Here is a 19,051-nt window from a genome sequence, read left to right on the forward strand (position 1 = left end):
GTTACCTCTCGACTTGAATATTCACTTGTCCATGAGATGTGCATTCTTTTATTTTATTTTATTATTATTATATTTTGTTCAATCTTTTTTAAGTCTGTGGCAAGTAGCACAGTTCTTAACTTTGACGTAATTACTCGATGAGGCGGCCCATTAATTGAACGAGAAATCATAATGGTTAACTCTAATATTAATATAGGTACACTAAACAACTTTTTTTAATTCGTTACGAAAATAATAGTATCTTCGTTGTTGTTAAGCGTGTGAATCGTTTTTCAAGATAATTTCTCCGGAGGGAGCGCACACTTTTCATCTAATATATATATATATGTATATATATATATATATATATATATATATATATATATATATATACGCAGGAAAGAGACGACGAAAGGGACGACGAACTATATATATATATATATATATATATATATATATGTGTGTGTGTTTGTGTGTGTGTGTGTGAACGGGCAGAAAGGAAACCGAGGGGCCCAAGTTTTATTAGTAGTCATGTCATAAGAAGCCAACAAGGAATGACACCAAGGACAGCATAGGAGAAATTATCCGCCGTTAACAACTGAATAAATCAAATGATAAATGAATGGAAATAAAAGTAGATGAAAAATAACTGGCCACAGGTGGGATACGAACCCACATCTTCGCATTACACATGGGAAGCTCTAACCGATAGAGCTACCGTGGCGCCATTTTGCAATACCACTTTCTGGGGCATATATGTTCATCTACTAGAAATAACCTAGGGATTGTTAGATAGCGCCACCACTCACGGCCTTGGTGGTGGACATGGAACAACCTTTCTGCCGCAGGCGTCACGTCTACGTGAACATTTTGGGTGAAGGCAGCTGGCCAATAAACCCGCACATGCTACCTGAAGACATCAAAGCTGCCGGATTCGAGACCCTCGCTGTGTGATGAGAAGAAAGGAAACCGAGGGACCCGATTTTTATTGGTCCTATCATAACACGCCAACACATATAATACCAAGGATAGCGTGTGTGTATATATATATACGTACATCGTTCATCGTATCTAGAGCGTCACAATATGGAGAAGTAAATCCCCAGAACCTGTGGGCCGAGTAATTTCTCTACGTTCTCAACGTCTCATGGGATATGTGTGTTGAGAAGCTTTGGCGAAAAAAGGTTCATCAACAAGACAGAACACTTATTCTGAAGCATGATATAACACCAAGTAAAAGAACGACAAAGAGGATAATGTAACCGTTTCGCTGGGAAACGTCTCCTCATTAAAGCAAGCGCTCAAGCACCTGTACATGGCAAGCTGCCTGGACATCGCCCTTCGGTTCGGTCTCAAATATGAAGCTTTTCGCTTTTTCGCTATCAAACTAAATTTATCGAGCGCAATATTTCTTCCTTACGGTTACGCAGCGGGCTCTCTAGAGACCCATATCTTTCAATTGACCGTTTCCCACGCCGGAACCAATTAGTCCCTCGTGGAGGCCACACGGCTGCAGCCACCACGATAAAAGCAAGAGATGGGCAGAGAATACTTTTAGAAGTAATCCTAGATTCGATACTCAGGGTACGATGCTGGATAAGTGCCCAAAATTCGATTTTAGCTAGCTGAACGAGAACAGGGGATTCCAAGGAGGGGGTGCATTCACATCGTATAGCTGTGAAGAAAATTTCCGCCCGCCATTAGAAATTAGTTCCTTCCGAGAATAGTTTGATAAGCTCACTCTCGGTGCTCATTGTTGGATTTGTTTACGTCCTGTTGAAAACCGCTGATCTGTATTACAAGTACTGCGTAAGCCAGAGCCCTTTACTTCCTCTATTTTTGAAAAACGGGCATATTTTATGATGTTTGTTTCATTTTCAAACTTCTAAGTCTATCACTGTTCGCGCTGTCAAAAAAGACTAAGAAGAATGCGATAATAATAGTTGAATACGAAAAACAAGGAGACGGACATAGGGCAGCTGTCTGAAAAAATTCGCCTCCATTCCACCCTGCGAAAGTGGATGTACAGAGAAGCTTGTCCCGACGTTAGAAAAGTACCACCATTCCAACTGACGTTAGACGACGTTACGCAAGCACCACCGCCACCACGAGCGACGTACGTCACGCGCACACGCACGTGTGCGGAAGTGCAGCACACAGCCTCAGTCTTCTAGGACTTCCGTCAAGCGCAAGTGCCTTATTGAACTAAATTGATGTTTCAAAGTAAAATGCGCCACAAAGTATGTAAAGTACGATTTACACAGCCTATACTGACATGATAGCATCGTATTGTAATTCGAATATACGAGAAAACGTAATTCTGTTACGCGGAAACTTAAACACAAGCCCCTTTTTTAGCTGCGATTTTTTTTAACCGAGCGCGCAACGAAAAATCCCGTGCAACCAGAGGCTGACAGCTTCGCTGTAGAACATGTGCTTAGCAATACTGCCGTCAAACCTAACGAGTTCTCCATTTCTATCATCGTGTGCTTTCATGCGCGTTAGTCTGAAACTCCAAAGTCGGAAATCTCCGTGGCATTTTCAACCTCGAATAATTTATTACTACGCCCCAAACCAGAGTAGGTTGTTAGAGACGTCCTACTGTAAGGATTCTGATAAACGATGATAGCAATAATATAACTTAGGCACCATATCAGCACTAAAATGCTTTTTGAAGTCGTTCATTTAATTGATTTGGGGATGACTTAACGACAAAGTACTTATTGGTTGTGTAATCCTCGCTGCAAACTACAAGCTGGCATCACAATAAAGTTCCGCTCTGACTAATACCAGTTTCCTATTTTTATTGCGATAGCAACTATGGAGGCGCTCAAGGCATGATCATGCCGTCGCCGTTGGCACCGCCGTTGTCGTGTTGTCGCGTAATTTGACCGCTCCGACGCGGAGCGTTACGGTCTGGGACACGGAGTGCATTTAGCTGCAAAAACAACGCAGCGAAGAAACAACGCACCGTCAACGCTACGCTCAATCGCCTCGGTGACGGAGCCAGGCAGTCTTTCTGGGGACGTATCTTCGACGAGCAGTTGTCGCGATACTATCGCCGTCATGAGCGCGCTGATTGACTGGTTGGGCACTACGTCAAGCTAAGGCGATAGCGTCGCCGAAGTTATCGTCGCAAGACACGTTCCCTGCTTTCCGCTGCTGGCATGAGCGCTGAGCGCACGCACGCACAGTATATATTTCCTCCTGACCTGCAGTGTGTGTGCACCTGCCTGAGCGCAACCTTCAAGCTAACGTTGTATATTATCTCACTTTGTTCACTTTCAATTACCCTGTACTTGCTTGCCAACTTTCTTTTACTTCTTCCTTCATTCCGTGTCCACGTTTTTGAGGTATATATATATATATATATATATACATATATGTGCACTTTAGCCGGCCATTTCTTTTCGACCACGTTCCTTAGGTCATTCTTCAAAACTAATCTTGCGCTGCTCTTCTCTGACTTTCAAAGAAGCCCAGCCTATGTCACCATGCACTGGCTCATTTGTAGTTTTACCGTGAGCCCCCAAAGTCAGTCGGCCCACTGCCCTCTGGTTAATCTCCAACCCCGACAACATTTCTGATTTACAGTAGAGAACAGCACTTGCGAACGTTTAGGCTGGCATCGTGACACACACGCACCAACTCATATTTATTGTGGCCCAACAGTGCTCTACGTTTCACTATTGCTGCATGCCGCTTCCCTTTTATTTTTAAATTCAGAATTGAAAATTGCCAGACCAGCATCCTTGATAGTGTACTTCCGTGACGACTGCAGGCCTGGGAACCTTGCTGCAACACCTGGCTACAAGCTTGGTAGGAGCAAAAGGGGTGCTTAAGCACTTCGTTTTAACCGAAAGTGGGACGCATAGCCAAGGATTTCGACCCCCATGATCAGAATGCAGCTCACAACGCGACATGGAGCTGCTTGCCACTGCTCTTTACCAGAGACTTTAACCGGCTAGAGTCACCTTTGCAGTCACTGAGCATAGAACACAGCCCACATCTTGAGAGTTGATTCACTCCTGTTACTATAGAGTGAAAACTTTCTCTTAATGCTGAACTCTTGCTCCGTTCTCTGTACTACGCTATATTTCACCCTTTTGGCCAGGCTCTCCGCAGCCTTACTGAAAAGTATAGTGAATGCCTATTGACCTCCACACTTTGTGTATTTACTGTGTGCGTTTTTTTTTTCTCATGTCGCGGAAGAGCCTAGTGGCGTTCTCGTACATAAATATTTTTTTTTTCAAGTTTCAATAGTGTTTGCTGCCCCACTAGCTGGTGCTGCACTCTTTGTAACAATATTACAGCCCATACAAAACATAAAAAATAACGCTCAAGACAGAGTGCTGCACTCCGTCCTGTGCCTTTATGCTTATCCGATGATTTGTGTATGCTGTAGCAAAGCTATGAATATTTGTGTCATTTTTCCGGCAGAGAGAAATGCGATTCATAAATTTCTTCTGACGTGGCCCGCTGCGCGCTAGTGCGCGCCCTAAAGGACCCTAATAAAGTTTTTCATCCATCCATCCATCCAGAAAACAAAATGCCACCTTTTCAATATTCTCTTGCAGTACAGTAGTATTCCTATGTGCATATCTAAGACCTGCAGAAAACCATAGAACAGTCGTTTTCTTTTTTCTTTAGGCATGCATTGTACCTGTAACTTCTGCAACCTTCTAGAGTTTTCTTTTTTCACCCCAACGACGTTTCTCGCCTTATATTCTTAGCAAATAAACGCGAGCATGCAGAACAATCCGAATGTACCCTCCCTTCACGTGCACCATGCAGCTGGCTTTCATGCGCAATGTCTTCGAAGAAGTCACTGAAAAGTCGTCTCTGGAGTTGTCGTTTGAGCAAATGTGTGCATGTGCCGCTATATACTCGACAATCAGTGATTGCAAGAAAAATAACCAAACGAATATAAAAGATGCAAATACCAGTTCAACAGTTCAAGGTTAGAAAATTTAAACAAAAAGCGCGAATATTTGAATTTCGTGCGTTAACTTAAAGGTAGCAAGTATAACTAACCTGAGACGAACTGCTTGATTTTGCGTATATGCTGCCTCCTAAAATGTTTCTGCAATTGTCCAATCAAAGGTGTAAATTACCCGGGCGCTGGCAAAGCGCTCAGGCGAATATGCAGAAATAAAAAAATTTGCGGCTCCAAGGAGCCCCAGAAACAGCCAACTGATAGGTTTCAAAGTAAAGCAAGTGTAAAGGATCAGAATAATGATAATTCGCATAGAAACGCGACTTTTCAATCATCGAAGAGCGTTCAATTCGTTCTAATTTTATGGTGACAGAAAAATACGGACGCTCGATGCGCATTCCTGCCATTGGCGTCGCCGTTGCTGCCAATGCTGCCGTTATTGTGATGTACCACTAGTCGAAGGGCGGCTCCCGTCATACTGGGAGAATGCTCAGAAAATATAAGGGAAATCCAGAGTTGAGCATAAACTTAGTGAGCGGAGTACACAATACTAAGCTTCCACTGAAACAGCACGGAACATGCACTCAGAAGCAATCCATAAGTTCTCTTTCCGCTAAAAGGTCGCGAAGACCACTCACTGCATGTCTCTGCTTTAAGGGCACGACCATAATCCAAGCACTGTGCTCACTGATAGACGCTTACAAACTGGGTTTGGCGGTCCTAGATTAGAAAATGATGACTCAAGTTACACGTGGCGTGGAGGGAGGAGGAAAGAGAAAAGTAGAAGGCAGGGAGGTTAACCAGAATAACGTCCGGTTGGCTACCCTACACCGGGGGAAAGGGAAAGGGGAAAACAAAGATCACAGGGAGAGAGAGGAGGGAAGGAAAGAAGGAAATTGCGGCAAGTTCGCTGACGCGTGTGGTTTTACAGAAATTGCATTAATAGTCACAGATGGTCGCACAAACCCGTCGTCCTGAAGAAACACAAAAGCGCCTTCACCGCTTTATGGGCCGACGGGCGGTGGGGGCGGTGTTCCAGCAGCACCTGCACAGAAAGCGGCCGATTGTCCAGTTTTTGGAAAGCTTTGGCGAGTTCTTGTCTCTCTAGGGCATATCTTGGACAGTGGCACAGCAGGTGGTCGATGTTTTCTTCGGTGGCACAGACCTCGCATGCTGCATTGTCAGTCACTCCAATTAATGTAGAGTATGCCTTTGTGAAGGCAACTCCTCACCAGAGGCGACAGAGAAGCGTAGCTTCGCGTCGAGGAAGTCCGAGTGGACGTCGGAGTTGCAGGGAGGGGTTTAGTCTATGCAGTCGTGTAAGTCGTAAGTTCGGCGAGTTCCACTCGGTCACTGTGAGACTGCGTGCCAGGTGTCGAAGCTGCCTTGCAGCGTCAGTCCTCGAAAGCGGAATTGGAACGCTGTGCTCTTCTTGATGTGCTGTGCGAGCAGCGTTATCGGCGGAATCATTGCCACAAATTCCACAGTGGCCAGGTATCCATTGAAAAACGACCTCGTGGCCTTTTAGTTGGACATCATGGTAAAGTTTCACGACATCGTATGTCAATTGGTTACACGTGGCGTGAGTGTTATGACAGCTAGTATGACAACTTGTAACTGGCCGAATAATGAACGCTTGCGCATATGTGGGCGTGCGTACAAACCGCGAACGTTTTTTTTTCTCTCTTTTTCATTTTTCACTCGCCTTCCGCTTTTCGTAGAGTTGGGTAGCCAACCAGACTCAGCCTGGTTAATAATAATAATAATAATAATAATAATTTCTTTATTTCCATCAGTAATGGAGGAGACTGCGGCTAAAAGTCGCTTTAGAGGCAAGCGACTTGACTAGAGCCCGCAGCCTCCTTTACAAGGCAAACATCGATTGAACAGGAGACATATATATACATACCAATTGACTACATGTGAAATATGCACAAAAATAAACGCAAAAACACAAATTACCTGAAAAACGCTCTTCAATTATTTAAGAAAGATTCAGTGACAAAATGTTCACGTAAAGCTCGTACACCAGTTACATAAATATCGAGACCTGATTTCAGAAACAAATTTAAAAGTGTTGGTAGCGTGTATGATATCTTTTTTGTAGAATAATTGGCACGCGGAGTGACCACCCTCCACTGTTCCGTACACCTTGTGATGTAAGAATGTGTGTTCCTGGTGAGATTAGATAACTCATGAAGAAACCTTAAGTTCTCTTTTACCTCCCGTTTGAAAGCTTGACTTCACTTGTAATTATAAAGGTTAAACACGGGTATTATATTTGCTATCGGAAATAAGTCTGATGTGTGGGCATTGTAAGGAAGGTTAAATAGTACTCGCAAAAATTTTTTTCTGAAGTATAAGTATCTTTTCTAGATTCGTATGTGATGTGGTACCCCACACGAGCAGACAATAATAAAGTGTAGAAAAAAATTGGGTGTTATAAATAAGAACCTTGATCTCCTTGCCTTTGACTTATCAATTCTGTTTCTCTCATTCTCTCTCTTTCTCTCTCTTCCTCTCTCTCTCTCTCTCTCTCTCTGACCGGCATCTTTTTTATCATTGTTTTATGTGCAGAAGAAATGGGAAGACAGGCTACGCTAGAGCCAGCTATCCCAAAATGCCTAATTCATTACTCAAGCAACAATAAAAATAATAATGCAAGAAGGAAATGTCATAAAGCGCTATATACGCACGAACATGTCACAGGCACATTTACTCTTCATTGCAAAACCACCTCGTCCAGTCTACACGGTTAGCGTCACACGAAAATGGAATCCTGCACGAGACTTTCGATCAAAAGTTGACAACCTTCTCTGTAGGCTGTATTCCCCGAGATTTCCTTTAGTCGTCATCGTCATTTGTTGTTGTTGTTGTTCCTTTGTGCGCAGGACCACCAGTCTATTCGCGTAGGCACTTCCTCTTTCAGTGGATTTACTGAGGTGGCATGCCGATCCCGTGTATATAAATGAGTCATTTGAATACATAATCACTATACGACCTTTTCATAAGCTCGACGCATGCGTGCTGATCTATATGATTAAATAGCATGCTTTTCGTGGCCACGAAAAGTATATTTTCTCATCAATAAAAAGGCCTGCTCGACCGAACATCGGCAACTCTCCCTCCTTTCTTTGTTTGATTATTTTTCGCTCGAGGGCGAAACCACATACTGCGGTGCGGTATTTGTCCACAAGGATTAGCGAATGCGTCACATAGGTTCTCTGGCGAACACGGAACAAAACAAACAAGACAAGCAAAGCTCCAATGAGAAGTCACCGCTACTACCGAGAACTATCCATCTTGGGCCATTTCGCACAGCCCGTGACTGAGAGTGGCTTCAAGTTGAGGCGGCAGCTGTTGCCATCAGTGTATAGAGAGAAGAAACAATAGCACTTGCTTAATACCACCACCACCTCGAACATAGGCTTTCTTTTCGGTTTCTTCCTTTTTCATTGTTACGTGAATTTTTTTGGAATTGGGTATGTTGTACCTTGTATTTATTGTCATCCTATGCCTTCATTTCGCCTTTTTCCTATAGCTATTTGTTGCACCCTGTAGCTTGAGACATAAGCTATCTGGAAAAACATGTGATAAAGTGGTATGCTATCGTGAGCTCGACAGGAACAGCAAATAGCTCGTTTATAAGTTGAGCCGTCAGCCGCCAACGAGCGGTGCTGTACGCACTCGCATTACCATCATCTGCGCCATGCAACGTTTATAGTGTGGTGTGTGCTCAGAAATTGGTGGACACACCTACACTTGCTTCCATATTTTATTATGTTGTGTCATAACAGCCACCCAGATCAATATGCAGTGGTGTGACATGGTTTTAAAGGTGCTTGATGTTGTGAAGAGCACCTAACCATGTCACGTTGGAGTCCGAGTTCCAAAGCAAGACAAAACAGGCCAAAACCCCGATTCGCTCGTGAGGCATGCCGTAGTGGGAGTTTCCGGTTACTTTGGAGCACCTGGAGTTTTTTAACGAGCGCCCAATGCATGGTACGTGGGCGTTTCTGCAATTCACCCCCACCGAAATGCGGCCGCCGTGGCCGGGATGCGATCCCGCGCTCGGGTTTAGTAGCGGAACGCCATAGCCACTACGCTCTCACGGCTGTTGAAGAGCAAGAGAAATACTCCCACGCCATCGCTGGCATATTTCGCGCTTGATCATAGTCACACCAGCTGCAGAGCTCACCGGCGTATTTATAATGACGGCTCGGTTACACCTAAATCCTCGACCATTGGTGTGTGAATTCCGTGTGCGATTGTTACCATCTGCGCCACGCTCAGTCACCACACTTCAGCTACAGCTGCTGAACGAGCTGCAGTGGCGGCAGCTTTTGTTTAGACCATAGACCAAAATGGTGAGTCTTGGGTCATCTTCTACTCAAGGGCGGCACTGCAATCACGGAAGTCAAGTTCAAGTTTCAAGTTTCAAGTTTATTTCAGGAAAGTTAACACAGATTGTGGGCAAACACCGTACGGCCAGTGTGTACAGTATGGCCTGTATGACCACTGTACAGTGTGTGCAAGTACTGTATGGAACAACTCGTCATGGACATCAAGTGCCTATGCATCAAAGCCTACGAAATGAACCACAACGTTGTGCTGCAGTTGTTACCCGCCCACTGTGGTATACAAGGCAAAGATCACGCTGATTGTGATACCGAAACTGCATTTGACACTTCGAGAGAAATTATCCAGATACTTGTCTCGAGAAAAGACGCGGCGACACTGGTACCTGCACACGCATGGCGTTTCCAGCGATCCCTCTGGAGAGATTCAAACCATCAGTGCGGACTTCTACATAAAACTCATCCATCTTGTGACTTTTATGTGCCGCGAACGTGCCTTCACCGTACCAGACTCAAAGTGGCCTACGCGAACTACTTCAAGTGCAAGATTCAGCGCACAGACTCACCAATGTGCTCTCAATGTAACGCCCCTGAAGACCTCCAACATGTTCTGTGCGACTGCTGTGGCTGCTCGTCAGATAGACTGTATTTGAAGGCGGCACTTCACCTGCAACGGGACTCGAGCTTGGAACTGCGGTACATTCTCGGCCCACGGCAAAGCACCACCTGTGCGTTACGTGCCACGACAGCACTGCAGATGTTTTTGCGGGCCAGAAGCCTTAACAAATCTCAGTAAATATATATGTATAGTGTATGTGTGTGTTTGTCACTGTATGTGCTGTTTTTGTGTTTATGTCATCACTATGTAAACCAAAATGATCATCCAGCAACTGGAGTAGCATGCCAGATGATCAACCAGGCTAACATCTTCAGCACATCATTAAGGTTTTTATCTATCTATCTATCTATCTATCTATCTATCTATCTATCTATCTATCTATCTATCTATCTATCTATCTATCTATCTATCTATCTATCTATCTATCTATCTATCTATCTATCTATCTATCTATCTATCTATCTATCTATCTATCTATCTATCTATCTATCTATCTATCTATCTATCTATCTATCTATCTATCTATCTATCTATCTATCTATCTATCTATCTATCTATCTATCTATCTATCTATCTATATATATATATGTTTCTTACAAAGTGGACCTAGAGGCAAGTAGACTAAAGATCATAAAATTAGTAGTTAACCTATTACCCTTGCATGCGTTTCATGCATCTCGCGCTGCATGGCTCTACATACATCAGGTGCTGAATAAAACAAAATTGTTTGCCTTAGAAGCCTTCTTTTCTAACCATATACTTCGTAAACAAGGCTTCTAAGCAATCGACTGCATCAGCAAGCAAACAGAGCCGCTATTAACGAATGTGAGAGTGCTTTGGGAACGTATATTCTCCTTAACGCAAGCTTTTCTGCCTAATGAGTGCTGGAAGCTCGTATGAGATGCGAGGATTGAACACTGAGTTTATATACGGTATAGAATATCGGTTAACCGCAATCGCTTGAATGGAATTGCCCAATAAACGAAACAACAGCCTTGTGATTGCTTGGTTTTGCATTAAAGTAACGGCAAAAAAGAAAGGCTTGTTAAGAGGAACCACATTGTTCGAACTACGAGTAAACTAAACTAAAAATGTTACTGAAGATAAATGTGAGTGGCCAATCTCAGCGGAAACCCGAAAGGCATCGCTGTTAGCGACTTTCCTTTTCGGGTTCGCTGTGAAGTGATTTTCAGTTCTCTACGCAATCGCCAAGAGGGCTTTTGCTGGTGTTCGTTAGCGCAAGGGGCAGTGTGGCTATAATGTGGTCATTGCTTCCTATTGGGATTCTTTGAGTTGGTAATGTCGGTGAACGGTGGGTTCGCCTAGCCTTTCCGACTGTGGCAAAGAAACGCCCCGCAAAATGCGCTCACGCTGGAGACTGAGATTAAAATTATCGTTAACTTCTAGAATGGTTGCATGATTAGAAAAGCTATTTTTGTTTTTGTTTTTACTAAATGCCTCTTTTTCTCATATTTCATTGGGTTGTGTGTTTGCTAATTCTAGTCAGCGGCTGCGTGCAAGTAGGAATTTCGTCCGAAGAACCTTTCAAGTCAGATCCGCCACACCTACTATCTGCTGTTGACAGTAAATTATCCGCCCCTTAGAAAAGAGCATCGTCAGTACTCTTGAGCTCAACTTCTAGTTATATGACACTACTGATAAACGGAGTCTATTTCCATGGTCCCTTGAGGTTCCGTTTAATGAGAGTTCACTTTATGCCAGTTGCGCTTCAAGAAGCAGGTCAACATGATATGACGCGTACTCCTCCTCCACCGTGTTTGCAATTCCGCTTGCAAGTGTCTTATTTTAGTGTTATTCGCATGTAGAAACTATTCAAAAACAACATGTGAGCGCACCAACAAAATAAATTTAGAGTATTAATTGGCTTATTTAAACACATTCATATTGCTGAAATTACTAACGACCTTATTATTTTATTCTATTAAAGATAATATTCAATTCGGTAGCACAACTGTATTCAGTTCCGCTGCACATTTGCTGAGGCTGTCATGACAATGTTTGCAGTGTGCGACGGGCCCGTGGCGCTTTTGTGCTAGTCATCATGAAATGTACATTTCTAAAGCAAATAGCGGTACAATAGCAAATAAACTGCGGTACAACGGCTTCTGCTATTGCTCCAGCTTAGTTTTCTCCTGCTTAGTTGTCGTAAAGCCCGCGCCATCGTAAGCCCACAGCTGAGCATTCGACGACACTAAGAAGCACGTAAAGTAACTAAAGTGTACCTTACGTTAAATTTGCTCTTCATATGATATCATTTCCCTTATACCCACTGAATGACTTTCAGGTAAGTATAGAAATGCAGTACGCCTATCTCGGAAGGGTGCTGAATAAGTACAACAGAAAAGAAAAGACTTAACTGTGAGAGCTTGCAAACGCATCTTAGAGACTGACAGCTCCCGCGTCCCTCGTCTTTTGAGGTCTGGTTCGAAATGGGTGTTATCCAATTTGCACGCCTGCCTAGACACGAGATGCACTTTCCATGATTGTATTGTCCAGTCACATGTAGATAATCAAGCCCCTGCAGATCCAATCTTGACGAAAGCAACACGCCAGTTATATAATGGCTTCCTCTCGTCTTTATCCTCTCGCACGTGCAATTCCCTCCAAGCACGAATTCAATTTAGAAGTGAAGCCCTAAATCATCTGGGACGTTTTGATTGTCGCCATAAATACTGATCTCGCCGCCACTTTTTTCACAAAGGTACCTGCACCCTCATCTCATACAGAAATCACGTTCGGGGAGTGAAATATCCAGCGTTTCAGGTGGTTTTCTTTTTCTTTAGTATTTGCCCAGTCACAACTGCTGCTCTCAGACAGGCATAGGCGATTACTGTGATCATTTCATGTTGTTTTGTTCTTTCACCCTCGGACTTTCTACACCCCACAGCGTCACTGAAAATAGTTCCGTCGATTGCCACCTGTCCATTACTTGCGTTGCTAAGACGATTCGTAAAACACTCAGCCGTCGCCCATAAAGCGCTCCTGACACATCGTCGCACATGTGGCTGTTGTACTTCGTACTATGAGCACCTAAATGTGGAAGCGAAAGACAGAACGTCCGAACCCTGAGAGGTGATTGGGGCTCGGTGTAATGGGTGGCTATTGTATGAGAGCCGCACACGGCGACGAGTATGATGGGGTACAACAGATGAGAAAACGGTGTGAACATGAAAAGTTTTCCAAGACATACAAGAACGAGTACAAAGATTGAACGCCGCTAGATTACACTCAACACAGGCACCTCATTTTGATGCTGCCATCTCACATTCATTCATTCCGCTCCCTAACGATAAAGGTTAAAAAAAATCGATGGCGCAGTTTCCGGGTGGCGATGTGACGTATATGGGAGTTGAAGAGGGCGAGCAAATGACCCCGCTGCAGGATGCCTTCCACATAACACGGAGCTAGCGAGCCATCCTTCATCCTGTGGTGCAAGGGAAAAAACGCGCGCCATACAGGTCATTTTTCACTGCAGTCGCACATGTCACCAGCTATTCTTCTGCTCCCATCAGAGGCCCTATAATGCACAGTTGATCACCGGCGTTGCTCATCTACCTCGCTTGATTACTACAAGCTGCACTGACTCGATTACGCCGGGATCACTGCCACCATCAGCTCATGCACCACTGCAGTGAATTATCAGAAGAGATATAGCTGAACAAATGTCGCGGTGCAACGCATTTCGCCTTAGCAGCCGTTTTCCCACATCGCGAAATTCCGCCTGGCTCATTTCGGGCCCAGGTCTTCTCAAGCAGTTCGTCTGATGCCTCTGTGAATATGACCACATGGATATCGTGCTGTAAAGCTGTGACAAAAATAACGTCATCACTGGCTCAAACTTCAGTCGCTTCTCTTTATTCAAGCAAAACTGGTACTGCTAGATTTGCGTGGCACAATGCTTCCATATGAACACCTTTCTTTTTAACACGATAGCGTTAAGGAGCCCGTGCCGCAAAAAACACGGTATCGGCGTCCTGCGTCGGCCTCGGGCGTCGGACATCGTGTCGGCAAAATAATTTTCGAATCATCCATACCTAGACCCTCCACGTGACGCAAGAAATGTACTTAACTAATTGAATTTCTCAAGCTAAAACACGCGGAAAAATCGTAAACTACGACTTACACACAACCTACAGACATGATAGCTCTCGGATTGTAATTTGATTATATGTAACTTAGAAGGTTGACGGTTTGGGCTAGTTGGTTTCCCATATTAGATTGTGTGGCACAGCGCGAAGCAGGGACAAGGGACGCGAGAAAAAAACGAGGATAAGCGCTGCAGCAACTGCGCAAACAGCAACTGCGTACCGAGGATCCGGCAGCCTACCAAGCCTTCGCTTAATGGACCGTCGGGATTAACCCAGTGATAAACACCGGGGCCGCACGTTTCAGCTTCGCTGGTTAACCATCTGTACGGAATGCTTGGGCGGTCATTTTTTTTTTTTTTTGTTCGGGCACGCATGTAGGATTACGCCGGAGGAGTTTTCGGCGGAAAGGCTACCGACAGACCGACGGACGGACGGACGGACGGACGGACGGACGGACGAATCGGCTAGCCATATACAGCTTCGCTGTAAAAGAAAGAAAGAAAGAAAGAAAGAAAGAAAGAAAGAAAGAAGGAAAGAAAGAAAGAAAGAAAGAAAGAAAGAACACGCAGGTTTAGCGCCACGTGAGCGCCCCAAGTTCAGCAAGGCAGCCTGCGTTTATATGCTAATGCAATAGGTTGGCCTACGCGGAAACCTAAACTTATTGAATATTTCCAGCGCTCTTGTGTGCATATGTCATTGCTAACATTCTTCAAACGACGCGGATATCTTTCTTTAGCTGGAACTACTGACAACCATTTAGATTACTTTGACAGCATAATTGACAGAGTTACACGGTAAAGTAGAAACTCGAGCTTGTTGCGTGCACGAAAGAAAGAGTAAAAGCTGCGGCGGCGCCTGGCCTCTGTACCCCTTTTCTTTGGTGTGCGTTCTTTTGCATTCTCTATGGGGTACAAGAGCCGTACAGACGTCGGGCCCATTACTACGGAACAGAGCGATTCACTTACGAAGGTTGGTAATGAACTTAGGCAGACATGCGTAACGGTTGAGTAAATAGCATTCACCAACGGCCACGATGCTACAATTGGCACTCAGCCTACCAAGACTGCACAAATAATACAGACACTGGTCCAAGAGGAGCACTCTGCTATGCAAACACCAAACTTAGATAGCTGGTAGCACAAACACAAAGTTACCGCCGAGTCACTGGTGTGGCGCCATGCCAGCAAGATTGTTTTCTTTGGTTCAGAAGGTATTCCGTATTCAAGGGACTTATTATACAGCAGACTGCATTGTAGGGCCACATTGCGGCTTACTGTGCATTTTTATCCCGTTTCTTTGCTAAACACTAGACGGTTTAGGCAGTCAAACAATTATATCGGGGATGGTGGCATTATTATGTGTGTAAAAAATAGTGTATAAGTGATAAGAGGCGCGCGTCCATATAAATGCGGTTGCAAGTAATGTGTCAAAAAACGACAGACACTTTCTTTTTCGTTCACGTAGTGTCACTAATTATTCATGTCGATCAGTTGTGTAAGAAAGTAGGTTCGAAATACAGCGCGGCTTATTAAGCTCTGTAGGGGTTCTTTAGAACACAGCAGTCAAGACAAACTGTCTTCCATTTGTTTGAACATGACGCAATCAGAATCAAATTTGCCTCGGTCTAGCCGTAATGCTGTAGTTTGATTCACAGCTCATGTTTCAAAGAAAGTCTGGCGGAAAAGCGACGGCAGTGCAACGGCACGTTCACCGGTACCCGGTGTGTCGCAGTAAAGCGCACATGTTTGTAGAGTTTAACAATAACCTATGAATAGCGCATCTCTGCTTAATACTTTCAGTTTAATCTGTCGTTGCGAGAAATTTCGGGTAGAACTCATTTACGATTACTATTCAAGTATGCGAATAGCAAAAACACGCCTTGTAAGACGCGTGTACTGTAGCGAGGCTCTCCCCTCGCTCTCCTCTCTGGACATGCTGCGGTATCTAGCTGCGCCACCGGAAAGTCCACGCGAAGTCTTATGCATGACCTCTGAGATTGTGTAGCCTCTGCGATTGCACAGCGGGCGCTGCGGTGGCGCGCCGGTGCGTGCGAGCCGTGTACTACAGCCAGGTTCTTCCCTCGTGCTTCCCTCTGAACATGCTGTGCCCTCTAGCAGCGCACCCGCCAAGTCCGGGCGTGACCTCTGAGATACGTAGCACCCCGGTGCGTGCGAACTCTGAGAATCGCTTCCAGACCGCAGGCATTCGTGGCGCGGTGCGCTAAAGCATGAGGCTGCTTGAACTTGAGGAACCCCTGTGACGCGAGTTTGGCTTCACCCAACACCGAAGGAATTTTAAATGATTTAATTTTTTCGTTGGAGAACGCCGAACGAGGTTTGGTCGTCATTTTTAGACTGCAATACCCGCGGTATCAGCCCCCATTTTCAGCCTGCACTATCTTCGGTATCGGCCCATATTTTCGGTCAAATAGTTAGATAGCCGGAAAAAAAGTGGCCTAACATAGCCACCACTGTTCGCAATAAAATAAACAGAACTTACCTGGGCCGTCTTTCAGAGGTATGAAATTTTCATCACATCTCGCCCTCTGGTTATGATAATATTCGCTGTCGACTGCACAAGCAAAGTTTGGATGAACAGATCTTGTAGCAAAATTATGCTACATTAAAGTGTAAGTATGAACATCGCTAAAGCAGTGCATGCGGGTACAAATGCTTTGAAGAATTTCTATTTCTTCTAGTTTTGTAGGGATCTTCCGCCCTCTCTGAAGTACACCCGTGCACGTGATAGTATCAGCAACTTACGGAGGGTCCGGTTGTCTGAAACTCATTTCTAATCTTTCAGAGCCACCTGTACACAAATTCTTTTGTAGTAGACGCTGCAAGAATGGGTGGTTCTCGTCATCACAAGCTGTCCAGATATGGTCACTATTCTATTTTATGACCGGTAACGAAGCCAGGCACTGGCGATGCTGCCGTATTCTGCTCCTCTCTTAAACTTAGATTTCTAGTCTTGGTAACATGGGGGAACAATACCTTTTTGGACGCACAGACGCTCGGGAATGGGGCAGTCTGACAAGGAAATCTTATGTTTGTTTGTTCGTTTTTGTTATGACCCTCCGGCACCTTAGCATAAATTTGAGTAATTATCTTTTTTCTCTACTTGACGTTCTTGTTTCATGTCTGCTTCGCGCTCCAATTAAACACCAAAGCCTGTGGAAGCTTATCTAGCGTGCGCATCTAAATATCGATACATATCATGTGACATGTTGAGATATCATGTCATATCATATCATGAAATTTATATAATCAGAAGAATAGGAATGGGCTTTGGTGCGTTTGGCAGGCATTCTCAGATCATGAACAGCAGGTTTGAAGACTCAGTACACTCATGAACACCAGTACTCACCTACGGGGCAGAAACCTGGAGGCTTACGAAAAGGGTTCTACTTAAATTGAGGACGACGCAACGAGTCATGGAAAGAAGAAAGGTGTAACGTTAAGGGATAAGAAAAGAGCAGATTGGGTGAGGGAACAAACGCGGGTAAATGACATCTTAGTTGAAATCAAGAAAAAGAAATGGGCATGGGCCGGACATGTAATGAGGAGGGAAGATAACCGATGGTCGTTAAGGGTTACGGACTGGATTCCAAGAGAAGGGAAGCGTAGCAGGGGGCGGCAAAAAGTTAGATGGGCTGATGCGATTAAGAAGTTTTCATGGACAACATGGCCACAATTAGCACATGACCGGGGTAGTTGGAGAAGTATGGGAGAGGCCTTTGCCCAACAGTGGGCGTAGCCAGGCTGATGAGGGTGATGGTCATGTCACATGTTGCGATATCATGACTTTGATACTTTAACGAATGTATATTGGATTGGATTCTGGGGTCTTACGTGCGAAAACACCGATTACGAAACGTGCCTTAGTGGGAAACTCGGGATTAATTTTGACCCCCAGGGGATCTTTAACGTGCCTCCAGTGCGTTTTTCAATTTAACCAGCACAAAAATGCAGCCGCCGTAGCTCGGATTTGATCCCGCTATCTCGTGCTTAGGAGCGCAACACCATAGCCGCTAAGCCACCACAGTGGGTAACGAAGCTAGATATATGTTCATTATTACCGCCTAATAAAGATATTGTAATGCCAATGTCACCTGCTTGCATGCCTATATGATACCATAGCACTCGTAAACACGTGTTTCTCCTTGACAATGTGGGTCTGCGCTTCAACTTGATGAAGCCACAGGTGCCGCGTAAAAGACTAGCAGCTTGCGAAGGTTCTGAAGAGTTGCTTTGTCGCAAGACTCACCTCTCCCCCAGAGAAGCCGGCACTGTCAGCAGCAGGAGCAGCGCCAAGACGCGATGCGCCGACGACAGCGGGTTCGGCGGTGTCATGCGCCCGGTTGCGTCACGCGGCAGGCGCACCGCAGGCGGAGGCACGAAATGAATGAAACGTAGAGGCGGCCCCGGGTGTCACGCCACGTGATCACGGCACGGCATGAAAGGAGAGAGAGCGCCGATTGGGGTCCACCGGAGTAAGCGACGATGACGACGGGGAAGATGCTGGAGGCGCGGCGTGGCCCAGGAATGCGGCGGCGCGGCACGGGCGAGCACGCGGCCAGCCCACTCTACGGAGAGAGTGACGACGCTATAAGGCGTCCGCGTGAGGCAGCGCACGGCCGCCGCGTGTTCGGGACGCGACAGGAACGGCCGTGGCTCGGCATCCCCACGAGTTCGAGCGCGCCCATGCCGCGCGCCGCGCTGCTCCCCATCCTCCGCTTCCCCCTCGCCCTCTCCTCTCGCGGGCTTCTCGGGGGCGCCCTCTTCCGTCTTTCCTCCTTGCCCCTCCTTTCGGGCATCTCTCGCTCGTCGCCTGCAGGAGCGCATGCGCCCTGCGTTCGTCCGGCGCGTGAGGCCACTAACACGAGACTTTAAAGAAAGAAAAAAGCAAAATAAAGGCGGAGCTCCTGACGGAGAATGCTATCCGGAGGCAAAGCTCGGCGCTCTCGGTCTTGCTGTTCAATTCCCCACCGTCTCTACCGCGTACTCGCGTCGTGGCAGGTCACTTTGTCGGGTTGTTCATTATTTCTGTT

At 45.4% G+C, this 19,051-nt stretch overlaps 1 protein-coding gene across 1 annotated transcript in view; it reads right to left on the reverse strand.

The window, feature by feature from the left end:
* LOC126531391 (glycine receptor subunit alpha-2-like) overlaps positions 1–18,737 on the reverse strand; it is an 84,137-nt gene extending 65,400 nt beyond the window's left edge. Inside the window, exon 1 of the mRNA XM_050178899.2 lies at positions 18,268–18,737. Coding sequence (XP_050034856.1) covers positions 18,268–18,353 — 86 coding nt within the window. The 5' untranslated portion in view covers positions 18,354–18,737. The remainder of the gene's footprint in view (positions 1–18,267) is intronic.
* Positions 18,738–19,051: the final 314 nt, after the last annotated feature.

Source organism: Dermacentor andersoni, chromosome 5 (genome assembly GCF_023375885.2).
Source record: "Dermacentor andersoni chromosome 5, qqDerAnde1_hic_scaffold, whole genome shotgun sequence".
Taxonomy (NCBI): Eukaryota; Metazoa; Arthropoda; class Arachnida; order Ixodida; family Ixodidae; genus Dermacentor; species Dermacentor andersoni.